The sequence below is a fragment of the Eublepharis macularius genome, chromosome 1 (genome assembly GCF_028583425.1).
Source record: "Eublepharis macularius isolate TG4126 chromosome 1, MPM_Emac_v1.0, whole genome shotgun sequence".
NCBI classification, from domain to species: Eukaryota; Metazoa; Chordata; class Lepidosauria; order Squamata; family Eublepharidae; genus Eublepharis; species Eublepharis macularius.
This window is the reverse complement of record NC_072790.1, coordinates 75,390,165-75,410,374: the sequence shown is the minus strand read 5'-3', so window position 1 is coordinate 75,410,374 and position 20,210 is coordinate 75,390,165. Positions and strand designations below refer to the sequence as shown.

The following is a 20,210-nucleotide window of genomic DNA, read 5'->3' as shown; positions in this document are numbered from 1 at the left end:
TCCAGTGATGTCAGTCTATGAATATGGGTATATGCCATGGGAAGCTGAAGCTAACCAAAATCTCCCTATGGCATGTACATGTATGGCATGTTAATGTATTTAAATATATTTCACTCCAATCACACGACATACAGGTGCCTGGCTTTAAAAGGTTACAAAAATGAAGTAGACCTCAGATCTCAATCATTGTTCTCATGAACTTGCCACACTTTGGTATGATGCAGAGGCACCAATGACCTGACAAACAAACAAAATGTCCTACCCAAAGAAAAAGATGCTCTGAAAAATGGATTGAGACAGAAATTGGTAAATTTTTCAGTATCATCTCCTCATCATAAGGCAAATTTGCCAAGCCAACATGCTGGGCCCACCAATTTACAGTGATGAGAAAAACAAATCTGAACTGCCCTTTGCCAAGACTGAATCAAACCAGCCTCTATCTCATTTCACAGCCTTCTACTCAAACTGCAAAGTTCCTCTTTCCCTTTTGTTGTTGTTTGGTGAGGCAATGAAGGTGGGGAAAGTTGGTCCATTTCAACAGTGGCAGGACAATGCAGTTCTCTGTTCACATGCTGCTATAAGCCTCACAACATACCACAGAAGGAAAGAATGTGTCCCAGTGTTGCCAAGGCAACTGGACAGGGATTCCTTGCTGGATGACAGGGAGCCCCCCAGTTGCCTAAGCAATGCAGGGACACTTGCTTGATCTCTGGTGTATCACTACAAAGGCATACAGCAATGCAGGAAGTTAGGCAAGTATCGACCCACTGTTTTTCTTACAAGAGTGGGTATGGTTTCACAGCCCCCACCCCCAAGCCCAGATTCCCCAGTTATTGTGGTGGTGGTGGTGGTGGTTTTTGTTATTATCATTATTATTATTGGTGCGCAATTTTTCAGTACTGGGGCCTTTTCACACTACTTACTTGCTTCCGAAACATCGCGATATGTATTGCAAAAAACGCGGAAGATAGTGTCTTCTTTGCGCAATGTCGCACAAAACTCTTGCAAGAAGATGCTATCTTCCGCGTTTTTTGCGCTACATATCATGATGTTTCAGAAGCAAGTAAGTAGTGTGAAAAGGGCCCTGTTCTCGTTTAACGCAAAACACTGAGATGGTCTTTACTGCAATCACTTGCCTTGTGTGAGCAGATGTAACTTTATACATTCGATGAATGTATTCCTGCAGAAAACCATTTCAGATAATCATCTACATTAGATTTAATGCAGACCCCAAAATATGAACAAAAGGGAGTCTGTGACACAAAACAGAAGGGAGTGTGCCTGCACATGTGTTGCACTTTACTTACAGTACTGCGAAGCTTTTCCAGGAGCAGGTTTAGCTGAGTCTGTAAAAACAAAAGCATTTGTATCAAAAGGGAGATCTCCCAGTTAAGCAAACAGCAGAACACACCACTAATTGCATGCGTGGCTTTGTGCTAGCTTTTCAGATGCACAAGCTGCTGCTCAAATGGAGATGAGGAGCCAAACATGCGCACACATCTTGACAGAGGGTCCTTCACACAACTGCTATAATGGCATCAACAGCCTTACTTATTATTCTTAGTTGAACATTGTTAGCAACACAAGCAGAAACTGACTGAACATTAGTTATCAGACACTGAAAGTGAAACAAGCAGGTGTCAGGAAAGAAAAGCTTGTGGAAACCAATCCCCAATCAGGGCATAAAGCATGGGGGGTGGGGGGACTATACCTACAAATCTAGCACGTCCCAACATGGCAGAGAAGGCTAGTCCACCAGCATACTTCAGGGAGCCCCTTTCTTTAGCAGCTATGTTATTCGGATAAGGCCCTGCTCACAGTGCCCATTGGTAAGCAAAAGGTGCACAGAGAGCATAAAGCAGGGTCTTATATGCACCGGTACTACATTTATTCCCCACCTCTCTCCACTATGGGACCCAATGCAGATTACATCATTCTCCTCATCTCCAATTTATCCTCACGACAACCCTGTGAGATAGCTTAGGCCGAGAGCATGTGACTCCAGGTCATCCAGCAAGCTTCCATGGCAGAGTGGGGAATCGAACTTGGTCTCCCAGATCCTAGATACTTTAACTACTACACCACAGTGGCTCTCCAGATACACTACTTGGGCTTACAGTCTTTAGGAGGCTAGCTAAAACTTGCATATTCTGTTCATAATTTGAGGATGTCTTAGAAAGACTAACATTTCAGAATTGCTATGTCTTGAGGGTTTTTTAAATTGCCTTATTGAGGACTTTTATTGAATTAGTTTAAGTTTAATAGCTGCTTGTTTTAAAATTTATGTTGTAATAGTGGTAAATTGCTTTGTTTACTGATGAAACAATAAATGCAGTAAATAAATATATTGGCTTTCTGTGTAGGGGAGGCATTTGCACATTCAATCCCTCACACATGCAGTCTGAAGTCACTCAGCCCAGGAACAATTTTTTTTGCCTCAACCAGCCGGATCCCAGACCTTCTGCTCTGACAGAGCTCCTGCACACACAAGGGATTCTCCAGTATCCATTAGGGGTGTGCGCATCGGGTTTCCGATTCAGATAAACGACCCGAATCGGACCCAATCTGTAAAGATTAGGGATATCTGAATCGGGGCCAGCACGCTGGCCCCAATTCAGAAATCCCTAATCAAAGCTTTCTGAAGCATTCAGAATGCTTTGGAAAGTTTTGGGGCTGAGTTTAAAGGGCCCTGCCGCTGCTTGCAAGCAGCAGTGGGGCTCTTTAAACATCATCCCACTCCCACCCCCAGCCCCCCACCGCCATCCCCAGCCCCTCACCCCCACCTACCTTGTCAGTGGCAGCGGTAGCTCTGGCTCCTCTGCTGCCACACCGCCACTCTGCTGCCTGAGCCTGCGGGGCGGTGGGGAAGGCCGGAGCCGGAGCCGCCTCCTCCGGCCCTTCCTGCCCCTCAAATGGCTGCCGCAGCTCCACCACACTGCGGCCAATTGAGGGACAGGAAGGGTCCGAAGAGGAGGAGGCGGCTCCAGCCTTCCCCACCGTCCTGCAGACTCAGGGCGGCGGCAGTGCGGCGGCATGGTGGCAGAGGAGCCGAACTGGCTCGCTCCAGGCCGTCGCAGCCTCGTGCTGCCGCCGCAGCCGCCACCCACCACCCATCTGTCAAAAACCTTCCTGCCAGGTAAGTGAGTGGAGGGTGGAGGGGTGGCCCCAGGGGGGTGGGGGAGTTCCCCCCCTCACTTCAGTATGCTCCGAATATTTACGGAGCATACCGAAGCAAGTAAAATACCTTAATTCCGAAGCAGCTTGCCACTTCGGAATTAAGGTATTTCTGCATTTTTTCCCACTTTGGCTAAACCGAAGCGGGAAACCCGAATCTCCCCCCCCCATGCACACCCCTAGCATCCATGTCATACAACAGTTCCACTTACACAAATCCACTGCTTGTACCCTTCCTTCCTTCAACTCCCCTGCTGTCATGATGGCAGGCATCCAACCAGGCAGTTCTTCCAAACAAAAGTGAGCAGCAATTTTGGACAATTAATAGTGTCTACTTACTGCTCACACTGCTGTTCGTGAAAGTCTAACTACTGAGGAACAAGATTTCAGGGGAATCAGTGGGTTGCAGTAGAAGGGGAAAGCAGGAAAATCCCGCTCTGCAAAGTATGTGAATTGCTGTATATATATATACCAATGAAGATTAGCAGTTCAGAGGCAAAGACCTGTCTTTTTTTCAGTGGGGAAGGGAATTCTGATTACAGTATATAGTTTATAATCAATAACTGCAGCATTCAGTGAGCTATTTGCCTGCAATTACTCAGAAGGAAAGCATGTATGGGAGAAGTCACTGGAGTGCATATGGATTTCCGGATTGGAAGCAGAAAGCCTGCAACTCTTCCATCCCATTTACAACCCAGTACATTTAAAATATTTTCTTGGAAAAGTGGTCTCTAAAGCAGATGATACAGTCTTTCAAGATAATGAGAGGTTGTCATGTTTGTTTAACATGGACCTTTTCTCATCTTCATATCTGGTAGTTAACTACCATGGGGATGAAACAGTCTAGCCTTACACTTCTGCAGCGGACTTGTGCACAAAAATTCAAGTACACCCATAAACTTGGATCCTACCTAGATTTGTGTGGGTGCCATGGGGAGGGACGATTCTCACCAATTCCACAGGAGACCTCTACTTCCCTCCCTAAGCTATTTCTAGGGTCCCCCTGTCCCCCAGAAGCAGCATTTTGGGTATATGTTTTAAGTTGCTTGGGAGGAATTGTCAAAAATCACCTGCCACCTGCATCTATGAAAATCTAGGCAGGATCCAAGCCATACAATTCTTTATTTACAGAAGTCACCATTTAGCAAATATGCATACTGTATTATCAATTTCAATCTTAAACAGGGGTCTGCAAATCTAGTTCCCCATTGCTACTGGAGATTACTCCAGGCTTTAAACTAAATTTCACTTTTCAATTTTATTATGTACCCTTCTTTCTATAAAGATCAATAATCAGAAACATTTCCAGCATTAATTATTCCATGCCGCCACCCTTCTGAAGTGTATCTGCTCTTTCTTTTTCCCATTAGAAATTCTCTGGGCAGACATGTTCCTGGTCAATATATGGATTAATGAGGAAAAATCAGTACAGAACTCAAAGACCTGCTGTGGGATGGAGATACTTCTCTAGTGTTATGTGAAGCAAAAGTGACATGCTGGAAACAAGAGAACTGGCTGAAATTACAGCAGCTTGACACATAAGCAGTCCACAAATGCGATACATTTACCTGTGGCCCTCGGGTTTGCCTTTGCCTGCTTTTCCTCTCAACTTCCCTATAGCTCCCTCCAGCCATCCAGAGCTGGTATAAGCCAACTAAAATAAAAACTGATGAATAGGGAAAGGAAGCAGAAAAGAGAGAAGGCTTATCATATAGAAGAACAGAAGGTGTAGAGGTTACATGTACAGCAAAGACCAAAGGAAAAATTAGGAAAAGCATTAAATACTGGTGTTTAGGAAAGAGAGAAATGGAGTGTCCTGAGAATTATTTTCCTCCAAGCCATTATTTTCCTGTGTTATACTTTACATTCATTGAGGGGGAGGGGGGATAAATGGATAAACTAAGGCAGGCGGGAAGTCAAAGGGGGGGGAGAGAAAGAGAGAGCTTTTTCTTCTCTCATAATACTAGAACTCAGGAGCTCCCAGTGGAGTCGATGGGCAGCAGATTCAGGACAGACTAAAATAAGTACTTCTTCCGATGAGGAATAATTAAATTGCGGAACTCACTATGGTGATGTAGTGATGGCTACATTTCAATGGCTTCAAGAGGATTAGAGAACAATCCTAAGCAGGTCTACTTGGAAGCAAGCCTCATCTTATTCCTCTTGCCTATTCCAAGAAAAAGGATCGCGTCCTTAGATTCGTCCTTGGTTATTAACCACGAAACGTCTTGATCAAAGAACTCCAAATTCAGTGGAAGCTGCTTCCGAGTAAGCATGTTTAGAACGAGATAGACAAAAGAAGCATACGATACCAAAAGCACCTTGTTTCTTCATCCTTGCAGACCCATTATCCCCATTTAAAATGGAATGCAGTACAGTAAATAGTAATGCCTTTTGGCATGTGCATACCTTGAATTTGTTTCCCACGCTGATGAAACTAAGTTTTCCTGCTTTTTGTTTAGAGTCTTTATTGTTGTTAGTGTTAGATTCAAAGAGTAGACGGATAAATTTATCTTTGGATTCACATATAAGAGATTCAAGGGACATGTGTAGAGCATCGTTGTTCTTTTCTACAAACTGCATCTGCATAAGGTAACAATGATACAGTTATATATGCGGGTTAGCCTATATGTGTCAGTTTATCACGTTAAGTGCAGCCTCAAGAAATAACTTGCATGTACAAATAGCACAGATACAAATATAGAACCCTTCATCGCTTCAATACTTTTAATTAACTCATTCAGGTTTATGTGAAGAGTACAGTTGTACAAAAAATGTACAGAACCTACATGCGTGGAAAAAAAGGCCTGAAACAAGAAAGTTCATCCATTGAAATCCAGATAATTGACTAGTTGTTACGATCAACTTAAACTGGCATCATTATTTTTTGAATGATATTATTTATGCCTTGGATCCAGCAGAGAAGTTCCACAATTAGAAGATGGGGTCAATTTTCACAGACTGCTCACTCATGCTGTTCTTGGGGGTAACCCGCAAAAAAAAAAAAAGGCATTACTGCTGAATCCAAGACAATGTTAGTATTTCGCATATCACTAAAGTTCAAAAATGAAACGAAAATAGGTATAAATGAATCTTTAAACATTGCTCAACAACATAAACAGGGAGTGAAAATTAGCTAACGTTTAAAAGCTAACCAAGTGAATCAGGAATTCTCATGCTCTCAAGTCGCATACTAAGAGTGCAATCCTATACCAATTTAGTTCAGTCTAAATCCATTGATTTCAGTGGCCTTACTATACATAGGACTCACTGTAAGCTGGCAAGGTTTAACCCACCTTTATAGTCTTGACTTAATAGGTGATCTTATGGGGTCACCATACCACTAGATAGAAATTATAGGAAAAACCAGCACATTGTTTCCATAATTTCTTTAAGGTATTTAAGAACTTCACCCCACAATCCAGTGCTTGCTCTAACCATTAAAAATGATTCTTTTAATTGTGCACTGTATTACGAAAGCAAAAGCAAAATTTTACTTCCAGAATGCTAAGCCGTTTCCTAAGAAAATGATGGGCTCAGCCATGAGTCTAGCATCCATAAGGAGCAAGGTCCCTTCAGTGATGGTACATCATTTTAAAAATGTTCTCTTCTCTCCCCTGTACCTCCATCATTATTCGCTCCCTTCTGGCATTCAGACATTAAATGATGATATTTCACAGGGCTGCAAAGATTACATCTTTAATGTTTCTGGATTTCATGGGCTCTGACCAGTTAGAATTAATATTTTAAAACTTTAATATCTGTTTCTATGGTTATTGGCTGACTTGTGGGCCTGAAACTGGAAAGGTGAGATAAAATGTTTTAAGCAAAACGAAAGCTTATAGGATTCTCAATATAATGTATTATAAATGTCAATAAGCTGGTACATAACATAAAATTCCTAGCCTCCCATAGAGCTGAATCTTCTTTATCTGCCCAATTACAACTACAATGACGTATTAAATAATCCTTTACTACTAAACTATTTTAAAAACCAATATAGAAAAGTGACACACTTAAGTAAATCAAGTTCAACTTACTGTTTCATAGCATACGGCTCCTGCAAAGTGTCTGATAATAAAGCCCTCATCATCTCGGACATTTCTATGAACAGCCAGTTTAGACTTCCTAGGTATCTGCAATCACCAAAAAAAAAGACCACAAATTGAAGCTACACAGAAAACCACAGAGAACAAAGATCACACAGCTTATTTCTTGAAGGTGCCCCATTATAATGCATAATTGAAAGGCCCAAGTCTTCTGCAGAGTTTAAGCTCACTAATGCTTTGGAATGTCTACATAACAGTTCTGCATTATTTTCAATTTATCTTATATATGCTTAACTGGAAGAACAACAATCTGAATACAAGTAACTTTTCTTGGACTAGAAAGATTTCCATTCGGCACCGGACCCACACTCACTAACACCACCCTTAGAAGCAGGGATGCAAGCTCACACATTTGGCACTGGACCCACATTTACTGACACCATCCTTATAGGCAGAGATGCAAATTCACACACAGGACCAACACAATAGGACAACAGTGCAGAAAGACATGCACTGGGTTTTTCTCTTTACCTTCCTTGAAATATTCCCATAATGTAAGTACGTGAAGAAAGTGTCAAATTGCCTAATGATTTCAATGACAATCTTTCCCAAACTATAGAAACAATAGAAACGAACTACAGAAACAACGCTCAACCATGCTCAATCAATACATAACTTGCCACAGTAATTAGGAGTAGTTGCTGAAACCATTCAGTTTTATTTTTCTTATTTTCTTTCAGGAAGGGTCCTTGGCTTGCGGGAATTACTTTGCTTTGCATACAGAAGGTCTTATGTTCAACCCTGGCATCTCCAGCTAAAGGGATCAGGTCATGTGGAAGACCTCAGCTTGCAACCCTGGAGAGATGCTGCCAGTCTGAGTAAACTATGCTGATGTTGACGGGCCAAGGGTTTGATTCAGTGTAAGGAAGCCTTATGTGTGTACACAGGGTAAAATCCACAAGGACTACCATTAAAAGCATTGCCCTCTCTTGGTGCCACCACCACACTGCTTCCACAACAAACAGGCCAAGAGAGGCTATCTATGCAGCATGACAGGGGTCCACATGGGGGCACAACCCTGGCCTCAGTCTGCACACTTGGCCAGTTGTGTAAAATGACACCCCTGTCAAAGGACTGGTATTTCAGTAAACCGTAACAATGAATATCCAGTATCCAACACTGCAACCATAACCCTAATGGCTACAACACAGTGAAAATATCATGGTGACAAACAACTCTCTCAGTTCTGACTTCTAAGCACTAATAGTCAACCTGACAATCAGATAGTTAAAATAACTAAAATGTAAGAGAAAATGTACTTTCATATTCAGCCTTGCAATACTGAATTAAAAAATATACTCTCTCACACACACACCTAAAACCAGAGCAACTGAATCCACCATGTTAACAGTTTTCACACCTGAAAACATTTTTAAATATTAACAGAAAAGTGGCAGAATTGGAGATATGCAGGTTTTTTTATTTATGTCATCCCTGACCTGGGAACCAATTACTATTAATACCAAAAGTAAACTTACTGAGAGTCTGAAGTGATCTTTGTGTTTCTGGTGTACCATCGATGTAAAGTGCTGATCACTTGGCTGGGGAAGACGGTTTTCTTCATCCAAGATATCAAGAACACCAATTAATTTTCCTTCAATCAGATCTGTTTGTGTGACAGAAGCCAATAAGTAAGTGTAATGTCAAAGCCGTACCCATGAATACAGAATTCAACCAATCCTAAAGGCATCTTCAAGAATAATCTGGCTCAAGATGCATTGTTGTTGAATCAACAGTCTGCGACACACACACAATCCCACCAACTGCTAGGATACCTAGAACTTCACACAGAATATTCCTGGTCTCAAGTTATAGTTTTAGCACACAATGAATTTATCAACTACAAGGCTCAAAACACCCTCACCCAATATTTCTCAAAACTTGGAACCCCAGGGGACCTCCATATTAATATAATTTTTTTTGCAAGCCTCAAACCCTCCCTTCCTCTTTCACTGGTGCCTCCTTAACACTGGATACAGATACAGCAAGAAAATTCCTCATTTCTTATACAAACGAGACAAATGCACACATACCTATACAGTCTTGATTATCTACATAACGTACTTCATTAACACCTAAACCTTCTTTCTGGTAAAGTTCTTGTTCCTATAAAGGAAACATGGAAACTGTCATTCAGGTGAAAGCATTACTCGAATGCACATTTTCTTGTGCCTCTTACATTGAGGCACTTACAAGCCTGCTGCACACCAACATATCCCTTCTGGCCTGATTGTATTTACTTAATGTCAGGCTGATTGTGCCATGGAAACACCAGTAAGTCCCTAGCAGGGTACTGTCCAGCAACCTTAAACAATCTTACCTTTAGGACATAAAATAGCTCTGAAATAGCTAGGACATGCTTTGTTTGGAGTGTCTAAACACTGTGGTTTGTATTTCTCTGGTGTCCAGAGCAAGCCTTTCCCCTCACCTTTTTCATTCATTTTCCCATACAATATATTATCGTTGGGTATCTTCAACAATCATGCCTTTGTCTCCTGTCTCCTTCCAATTGCTAGAGATGTTATTAAAGCTGACCCTGTTCAAACAATTCTAGTCCAGAAGCCTATCTAGTAGCATCATGCCTCCCTTTGGTTTATGTGCACTAGAAAAACTAACTGAAAAGTAAAAATACTATTTAAAACTTTTCCTTCACTATTTTCAAGTCTTCTAACCATACCATCCTAATCATAATTATATCCTTTATAAGAGAATGGGCTTAGAAGGGTATAACACTGCTCAATAAGGCATTGTAAGAATTGAAAGCATTCTGATTGTGTTCACATACACCAAACATTAGTGGGAAAACAAGATATCTGAGGTTAATTCTGATAAAACTCATCCACATGTTTCAAAGGCAGACTTTTAAATCACTGTGTTAAGGACAAGGAATTTTTCTGAAGATGCACAAACTTGGGAAAGACTTTTTTAGGAACTGGCTTGTAATCATTCCATGTGGTAATTACCAATTACCATTTATTTATTTATTGGATTTATACCCTGCCCTCCCCGTGATTGGGCTCAGGGTGGCTAACAACAAAAAAATACATCATATATTAAAATCATATACAAATATCAAAAAACACAAACATTAAAAACTAAATATACTATAAAACTGTCATCATGAAAAATACATTGTCAATGGTAAACCTATATGAGGCTTTACATACAGTAAGTGCACCAGTAGCTGTACAATGTATTCAGAAAAAAATTTCTGAATGCAATCTACTGCACAATACAATCTAAGTTACCTCTTTGAGAATCCTTTCATTAAAGAACTGCTGCAGCTTCTCATTACAGTAGTTAATACAAAATTGTTCAAAGCTGTTGTGTTCAAAATATTCTGTGAAATAAAGTGATGAAAAATGTTATTAAAGTGGAAGAATTCAGTACCAAGAGTGCTCTTATAATACAATAGTAAGTTAGGAGATTGAATTTTTATTCTATGTAGTAATGATTGTGTTAAATAACAAAATATATTAAATCATGGTTTAGTTTTAAAATAGGAAAATACGCTCTGGTCACATAACCAATGTTAACTGCATGTACACTACCTTAATTGACCCATTTTCCCCCAGTTAAAATCACCAACAACATGTACGGCTTAAGAATACATTCCTTCCTTTTTTCCTTAGGATTTAACTCGCAGCTTCCATTAAGCTGAACGCAAGCAGCATGATGCATACATGAGAGTGCGTGTAGCACAGTGATAAAAAGTACAAACTACAGCTGTGGGGAACAGTGTGTTAGGAAGATATTTAAGCTTTAAATATTCAGTTGTTTAACTCCATGAAAACCTAAAATGAAATTAAATTATAAGTGGAATAAGGCACATTCTAAATCTTACTTCTTTTTTAACCTGACAGCAAATCCAGGCCAAATTTTTAAAAAGTATTACAACACTAAGCCAAACTTCCAGAGTTTCATAGGTAGTAGAGATGGGCACAAACCAGGAAAATGCCATGAACCGCGTTTCGTGGTTCGTTGCATTTCATGAACCGCGCACCACCAACTTGCCCCGGTTCACAAACCAGTTCATTTGGTTCGTGGTTCGTCACTTCCAGGGGCAGTAAAACGGCCCCCTTGTGGTCAGAGATGCCAAACACACAGGGAGTCTTCAGCAGGCTCTTCTCCAGCCACCCTCCAAGTTTGGTGAAGATTGGATTTCAGATGTCCGAGTTATACACCCCCCAAAGCGGCTGTCCCCAGAAAAGTTCTATTGCCAATTGACTTGCATTGGCTCCACTGAAATACATTGCAGCACCAAAAAGTTGCCATGAAAACGTGGGATGGACAAACCGGCCTGGTTTGTCATGAACTTTGGTTCGTATTTCAGTTTGTGCCCACCTCTAATAGGCAGAGAGCAACAACTGCAATATACTTCCTAATTGTGGCATATAAATGGTGGGGGAGAGAACCAGAAGCATATCTAAATGATTGTGATGAGGGGGGTGGCTTTCTCAATGTGAGGAAACAATAAATTTGCATTTTAAAAAGCAGTCCAACATACAGCAGCCACCAGGAATGTTCTTCCATGAGCTACTGAACACATTCTGTATTTACCTAAAAGAGCTTTCCCGCAAGCATTTTTGCACTTACTTATTTTTAAACAGTAAGGAAGACTAACAGTACAATCCTAAGATTTACTCCAGTCTAAGATAATTGAAATCAGTGTGTTTAGACTGGAGTAACTCTGCTTAGGATTGCACTTTAAATCTCAGGTGCCAAGCTTCCTTATAAAAAGTACATCCCACTGAACTCAACGGTGCTTACTCAAAACGCACCTAGGATGAGACTGCAATATAATTAATTGCATTTGCCAAACTAATGACAATCATAGGCCACTAACATGCTGAGCCCACATTTTTCTGAACTTATTTAGGGAATTCCATTATTTATATCAGATAGCCTCAGGAATTAACTAGGTAATGCTCACTTAGCTTTTACTATAATGCATAAATAAAAAAGAAATGAGTTAATACCTGCTCAAAGGCAGGATCACAGCCAGTCAAAATAATTAAAACACACTTACCAAAGCCTGCAATATCCAGAACTCCAATAAAAAAGGATGACGTTTCAAAAGGAAAACATTGATTTACCCGATTTACCACATGATCAAAAAGATGACTGTAGACTGTTTTTGCCAAGGCATCACGAGCATTGTTTGCTTGTTCGACTTTCAAGGGCACTCTACATGGTACAAAAGGAGGAGAAAATGCAGAACTGGAATTAATTCAATGGTAGCACTTTATACCTTTCTTTGACTGCCCTCTCAAAAAATTACAGGCCCAGTGCTTGAAAGAGGTCACACTTTGAACTTAATCTTTTGCAAAGAGCCTTTGAGGGAAAGTTAGGTGTCAGGGCTGGAGATTTAGCCTGAACCATGGTCTGACCACTATCTACTCAAGGCAAGGGTGAAAGTGGCCCCAACGCCCCATTGTAAAGAGTCTCCAGTTAAAATAGTCTGCTCATGGATCCTACTGGATTCCAGAACACTCTGCAGGTTTTAGCAGGTTTAGGATTTTACCTCTGTTGAGGCTGCAGTGGGAGCTTGCAATTGGAAGCTCCTTGAAGCAACTGACAAGGTAGCCTTCATCAACCTCCCCTGCCCTTGAGGAGGAACCCGCTGGTTTACCATGGAGCTGAGCGACTTGAAGAGAGCTGGGAGACATCTAAAACAGTGCTGGAGAAGTCTTTCTGAATCTGACAGATCTTGCCGTACAGTCCATTGGAAGACCTATGAAACCGTGATGGCACAGCTAAGAAATATTACTTATCTGCTACTACTGCATCAGCTAGTTCACAACCATTACAATTGTACAAGACAGCTCAGCATCTGCTGACTCCTAAACCTAAGCCTTTATTATCTCAGGAACAGAAAAGTAGTTATAATACTTTTGCAAACAAATTTGCTGATAAAATATTGAGAATATGCTCTGATCTGGATTCGGTCATAATATAGGTCCAAAAAAAGAAATGCCTAATACACTGTCTAGTCTGGACCATTTAAACCCAGTTTCTGTGATGGATGCTGACAAGATCCTGGGATGATCCTTATATGAGCACTGCTTGTGCTCTAGATCCTTACCAATCCTGGCTGCTAAAATCATGTAAGAACCACATCAACAAGCCCTTAATGTCTACAATAAATCAATTATTAACTCAGGGATCTTACCTCACCACTACTTAAAAACCAGCCTTAGAGCAAAATGATGTGGCCAATTATTGTCCAGTCTCTACGCTGCCTTTTTATGGCAAAGTGATTGAGCAGTAGTGGACCATCTCCAAGTTTTGTTGGATAATTCATCTGCTCGGCATCTGAAGAAGAGAGTGTTGACTCTCAAAAGCTTACACCCTGGAAATCTTGTTGGTTTCTAAGGTGCAACTGGACTCAAATCCTGCTGTTCTACTGCAGACCAACAGAGCTACCTATCAGAAACTACCATTCGTTCTGGACCCTTTTCAGTCTGGGTTTAGGCCACGCTATGAGATGGAGACACCCCATTGGCTTAGTTGATGATCTGTGTTTGAATGTAGACAAAGGATATACCTTTTTGCTGTTTCTATTGAATTTATCTGCAGCCTTTGATAAAGTGGACCATGCCATCTGGTTGAGGCATTTGAAGGCAAAATAAATACTGGGATGTGTGTTGGATTGGTTCATTCCGCATGGACAGGACTCAAAGGGTTACCACTGGGGACTAGGGTTACCACTAGGGAATGTACTCAAAGGGTTACTACTGGGACCTATCTTCTGGGGTTCTGCAAGGTACAAGTCTATTCCCCCATGCTTTTCTACGTCACTGCTCACACACTATTTCTGAACGTTGATTATAAAAACCGCATAACCAAAATCTGTGCATGTCAGTACAAAAATCCTCTTTTTACAATGTTGTACAAAAGGACGATATGTATAAAGTAGAAAATATTGTCAAAGGTCTAGATCTTGAGCAAAAACCTTAAGGAAGAAGGAACACTTGCTTGACAATGGAAGACAGAAAGAATGTTTCAGGTAGGTATTATTTAGGGCAGGTGTGATTTTTCTGCAGTAAACATTCTAAGTAAAAGAAGGAGGGGGGGGGACTTCTCAGAGTCCTCAAGTGTTTTCCAGAAAAACCCAAGATTTAAAAAAAAATTAATTTAATTGCTCTTACTAACAGCGACATCACTTCAGATGTGGCTGTGAGACAACATCACTGAGAAAAAATTATGCTAGTTCAGAGCGGGAAAGTGAGCACATGCATGTGCAAGGCTTCCTGAACAGACCCTGTTGCAAAAGAGTTAATGGTTGCAGTCAAAACTAGGCATGTTCTTCTCTAGCTCACCATTGAAAGGAATGATAGGAGAGCCTGTAGGGAAGACATTCAATGCCGTAGCAGCACTGGGGCTGAGGAGAGAGCAGTTTTGAACTCCTCCACTTTCTAAGTGTTTCTCCTAAGGCAGGCTGCCATAAACAGCAATTGAAGTCACCTGGTTGTGAGGCTGATACATCAAGGAAGTAAAGGCCCCATTCATTAGGGATTACTGCAGCTACATTACATTAGAGAGTAATCAGCCTTAATGTACTCTCTCTTGATTTATCTTACAGTAATAAGAACCGACAGGAATCTTATAAATAGAGGAAAGGTTCCCTAGCATTCCCCTTCTGATACCTTTAAAGCTCCACATAATAATCCTGGCAGTTCGTGTCAGCTATCAATCTTTTATATAAGACATTAGACACTCAATAATTACAGACAAACACAGTAAAAATCATAAAAATGCTCTGTTTAAGTTAGAAATAGGAAATTCCAGACTTCTAGCAGGAAAAAAAAGATAGTGACACAATTTCTTTTCCTTATGTCAGCAATTCCAAACCAGCTGAATTTCTAACATTGAATTGAGGAATAGGTGGTCAATATTTCAGGTTTTATTTTTAAAAGCACACCTCTCTTCTGACTTGCACAGTAACCTGTTCACCCCTTCTGATTGCTCACATTAATGCAGTAATGCAGTACTGAAAACACAGACACACACACTCTATTTCTTCACTATGTCCTATTACAGAAATCATTTTATCTAATAGCACAACAGCTGGCCCCCATTATGACAGTGAAAACCACAATACCAGGCTGCCTGCAGACAAAGTAAAACTACATAGTTCAAGGTACACAGAAAAACATGAATGTGTAAATTAGCTAAAAGCATGGGGGGATTAGCCTGTTCAATGGATTTATAGAATGGGGGGGGCAGGGGGTTAAGGGATGGAACTGTAAATTATAATTATATACAATTGTCTGAGCCCTCTACATACACTTGCATTCCCCTAATCTGACATCTGAGAACTTCCAATAAGGAACAGAACTTTCTAACATATTAAGGCTGTTCCATGTCAGTTCACACAAAGTCAAGCATTCTTGTTATGTGAGAAAGAACATCCGTAGCCTTCATCCGCACTGTAGAATCAAACTGACCAGGGGGGCAGGCAGGAATAATGGATAAAAGTTTATTAATCAGTTTTCTAAAATTGCATTCTCTCCAGTAAGGTTAATTGTAAATTGCAGAAACTGATAGTAGTGGAAGTCATATATACCCCAACTGCATTAAATAGGAAACTCAAACAAGCATGTAGGGTGAAGTTTACAGAATTACATTTTCTCGGTTTTTAAAATACTGTCTCTTTGTTGGTTGCTTTGAGCCTAGTCTAAACAATGCTCACCACAGGAAGTTCTGTTTTCACATGACATAATTGTTTATTTGTTAGGGTTACCTCATGAATTTGGCAAACACTGAGTTGGTAGTTTGCCACCAAGGGAATCCACTACTGAAGTCAGATTCCAAACTGTCTGAACGAATGGAAACTATCTGGCTGTGTCTGTGGATCTCCTTCAAAGAACTAGCTTCACATATAGCTTCTACAACTTCCTACAGAAGGTTAACTCAGAGGTTATGGAACTTCTGGAGCTTCAAGACAGGAGACAGTAAGAAACACATTGTAATGGAAAATTTCTTTTAAAAATCCTTTACACCACCTCATGTACATTATTACGTGCACTGCTCAACCTTAGTGGCAAGTACTCAGTCCAGAGATTATGTCACCAAACAGTAACTTGGTAAGCTGTACTGTTTAGACCATGCCTTATTCCTATATTGCCAAAGGGAATAGGACAGATTTTTAAGGACAGTTTTTTCTCTTTGCAGCTGATGTTATGCTCAATTCTACCCCAAGACCTCTATTCTTATGACTGACTTTGGGGCATATTCAGCTGATCCAAATCAGTAAAGGATGTTTTTTCTCTAGACAAAGGCTAGAAAAAGGTAAACCTGAGGTAGTTACATACTATAGCATGTGCTCCACTTTAGTTATGAACGTATTCTATGATAAGTACAAAGTTAACCTGGAGTAATTCCATGCATAGTATTATCACATAGCACAGAAAGGAAACTTGTGACTAACAATAAAGCGCCGGTTCATCTTCTAAAATGTCACTCGGTGTTTGAATAAAAGCACAGGATATACAAGTTCCATCATGACAGCTTCACTCATCTGAAAAGGACCTTTTGCAGGTACCACTTTGCACGTGGGCAAAATCAATAGCTGCCTGTACACGCACATTCTTTGTGGTGGCCCCCACCTTATGGAATGGTCCACCAGAAGACATCAGGAAAGCTCCCACTCTCTAGGCTTTCTGCAAACTTTCCAAAGGTGAAATATTCAAGAGGGCTTTTTACTCAGACAGGAGGACTGTACTGTAAGAAAGTGGTCTCAAAGGGTTGCGTAAGTAAAGGAATAGGGACAGACTATAGACTTTACTTCTGTTGCTGTAAGTATGATCCTACTGGGTAGTTCCTATGTCAGTCTTAGAATTGCTTATATTCTGTTTCAGCATTTCTTCAACCCTATAATGGGTTCCTGCTGGTTTTTAATCTCTGCAAATTTGCATGTATATATTCTATTATGTTGTTTATTCACTATACTGATTCACACTGTCTAAACCGATGAGTCTCAGTGAAAAAGGCAAACTATAACTAACATAAATAACATTGAGTGAATAAAGACCAATCATATTCTTCATGATGTACCACTGTAAAGAGTCCTGTAACTCAACAGCTGCTAAATCCTGGTAGTTTATGAGAGGAGCACTTCAAGGAATGCTCCAAGTTCCTCCTATTCTCACAGCCAGCATTGTGTTGTCACTGCCGCCACCATCTCATACCCCTCAATTGCCTCTGAACTGATACTCTTCAGAGGGACAGATCTGACCTTGGGTTCCAGCTGTTGATCCATATGCCAAGATTCCAAAAATACAGAACTAGATTTCCACAAATACTTGGAAGTAATAATCATCTTGTACCTATACTTTAAATCTACATAAAAGATGAAATAACGTAAATGTCCCTATGTTCGATATCACTGCCTTTCCTACTGCCTGGATTGTTTCAGCACTTAATGCTGTTAGCACCAAAGATGCATTAACCCTTTCTCATTCTACAAGGCAGGGGCAAATCTGAAAGCGATACTCTAGGGCAGTGTGTTTTTGCATTCTGACAGAACCTGCCAAGTTTTACAATGCTAGAATGATGCAAGGAAAAAAGACTCAGGACTCAGGAGTGTTTTTGGGGGACATTCTGGTTAAAAATGGATTAAAGTCATCTAAAGTTCAAGAGCTTAAATTATATGAACAAAAACCTAACTTGAACAAATTTATTCCAATAAACTTGCACAAGTTACGATTACTATGAAACTTCTCTAACTTAATGCATTTAAGTATGCGAGACATTCCAGCTGCAGAAATCAATAGAATTGATGTATTCAGTGACCCATTTATAAACTATTGTACTTTATTCAGATTCTGAAAAAAAATAATAAGTATAATGCCAAAACCAAACAGAATGCCAACTGATTTATTGATGAAAGCCTGAACAGATTCTCAAGGGAGGGAAGGGATTCATGACTGTGATGCTGCCTCTGCTTTTCAGCCTTCTGGTGGATGCAGGGGCCTTTTCTACTGCCTTTCTGCATGGGTGCCTTTTCTTTGGGGTGGCACAGAGGGGGGGCAATCAGAACCGAGAAAATACAAAAAACAATGACCTAATTCATCAGATGGAAAATGAAGAATGACATATGCATTTCATATCAACACTGTGTTAAGAATCCAATTGTGAACCGTAGCCATCAAAAATGGACATTGTTTTTAAGCACTTAAGTGAACAAGACCCTTCGTAAGAGAAGTATACAAACTTCTCCTATCATGCAATCACTGATAAGGTTATGCATGATGAGCATGCTCTGTTAACAGATGAAGTGACTACATAAAACATGTCACAAATCTGTGCATTTTAACAGGAGAACTGATGAACCAAGCAGCTTACATAGCAAGCTATCTGCATAACTCCTGTTCAGGAATCTGAAATCCTACTGCATTGTGAACCTGACACAGAAAAGTAACAGTGGCAGAATTTAAAGAATCAACTGAGCATTTACATCCTTCTTTTCAATCTTTAAATGCTCCAAGGAACTGTGCAGACAGTACACCAAGTTCAAGCACCTTGCTTACTCCTGGCTTTTAAGCCATTATTGTTATGCGGATATAGATTCCAGATGTGCCAAGATTTGCTGTATTTTCACTTTTCCCAAAGCTTGATAGATTAATCATTAACAAAACAGTCAATTTTTTTCTCACTGCTAAGCATTATTACACTGATACGTTCTCTCCTGCACACAGAAGGGAGGCAAATAAATCTGGTTTAGCAACAGATGTTTTATTACCAATAGGAAAGTATTACACATCTTGCTGATCCTATTTTACTATACCTCCTCCATAAAAAGATGCAAGTTAAGACACCGCAGATTAGTTCAAAGAAAATAATTTTGATACTCAGTATGTAGAACGTCAGCTGTAGAGAAAACATCATTGCGCCATCCTTAGCCACGTACTTTATAACTGTTCCTTTGGTGCCCCCTGCTGTTGTAAGCATAACTCTGGTGGTTAAACTGACCCGCAGATCATCCTGGTCCAAGCCAAGTAACTCAGCACAGCATTCTAATGACCGACTAGATTTATTCTTCAGTGTACACCCACCTGTTGAAAAAAGTAAACAGTTAGAAGGAGATTAAAAACATGTTGTAAAAAGAGTTGCACTAAAAATAAACAACTTCTGTATTAATTGCATCTATCATCTTCTCACAGACAATTTAGCAAGGGCAAAGCAGCAAGGCAGAATCAAATATGCAGAGTTTGAAACATGAAACACAAAAGGCATGTTTTTGAAAAGAAGATTCTCCATTCATAATGAATGAGGAAACCATTGTGATTTCAGCTACTATCTGAAGAAACGAAAAAATAAGCAGATATTTTTGCCTTATCCCCCTCAACAATATTGAGGGGGATAAGGCAAAAAAGGGAAAAGTGATCTAATCAGAGGTGCTCCCAGGTTCCCCGTCTGAACAAGATTTCAGGGAGCATTTGGGGCTGCACAGGAAAGATAGTATAACGGCATTCCATCAGCACCTATAGAAACACTAGTCTAAAGCCAAACCAAGGGGGGTTTTTTTGTTTATTCTTTGCAAAAAATGTAAACGTTTATTTTATCCAATCAACTGACTTGTCTTAAACTTCAATTATAACCTTAGTTTAGTCTTCCTCCTATGCATGAGTTTTCCTCCCTACAATGAAAAAACTCTCCTAATTAGAATGAATAATAAATCAAAACCTACATATTTGCATCCCTTACGCCAGATCAATTTGGATATTTGTGTCAATCTGTGGATTAACAAAAAGGCAATTCAATTTTCAAACCCTTCAAAAAACCACTTCTTCAGAAACCATCTGCAGACCAGATACCCCAAAATTTGGTTGTCCCAACATTAGCTACTACTCTGAACTACTTTATGTTCCATCACTGAAATAAACCAAACTTTCATTGAACCGGTGGCATAATCCAACCAAA

At 40.2% G+C, this 20,210-nt stretch overlaps 1 protein-coding gene across 5 annotated transcripts in view; it reads right to left on the bottom strand.

Annotated features, from left to right (window-relative positions):
• MYO6 (myosin VI) overlaps positions 1-20,210 on the bottom strand; it is a 159,511-nt gene that overhangs the window by 52,596 nt on the left and 86,705 nt on the right. For all 5 annotated transcript variants that reach the window (XM_054974132.1, XM_054974126.1, XM_054974141.1 and 2 more), the window contains exons 12-19: positions 19,198-19,342; positions 12,313-12,470; positions 10,532-10,623; positions 9,317-9,389; positions 8,762-8,889; positions 7,215-7,310; positions 5,584-5,757; positions 1,308-1,346 (exon numbers count right to left, since the gene is read on the bottom strand). In XM_054974132.1, the coding sequence (XP_054830107.1) occupies positions 1,308-1,346; positions 5,584-5,757; positions 7,215-7,310; positions 8,762-8,889; positions 9,317-9,389; positions 10,532-10,623; positions 12,313-12,470; positions 19,198-19,342 (905 nt within the window). The remainder of the gene's footprint in view (positions 1-1,307; positions 1,347-5,583; positions 5,758-7,214; positions 7,311-8,761; positions 8,890-9,316; positions 9,390-10,531; positions 10,624-12,312; positions 12,471-19,197; positions 19,343-20,210) is intronic.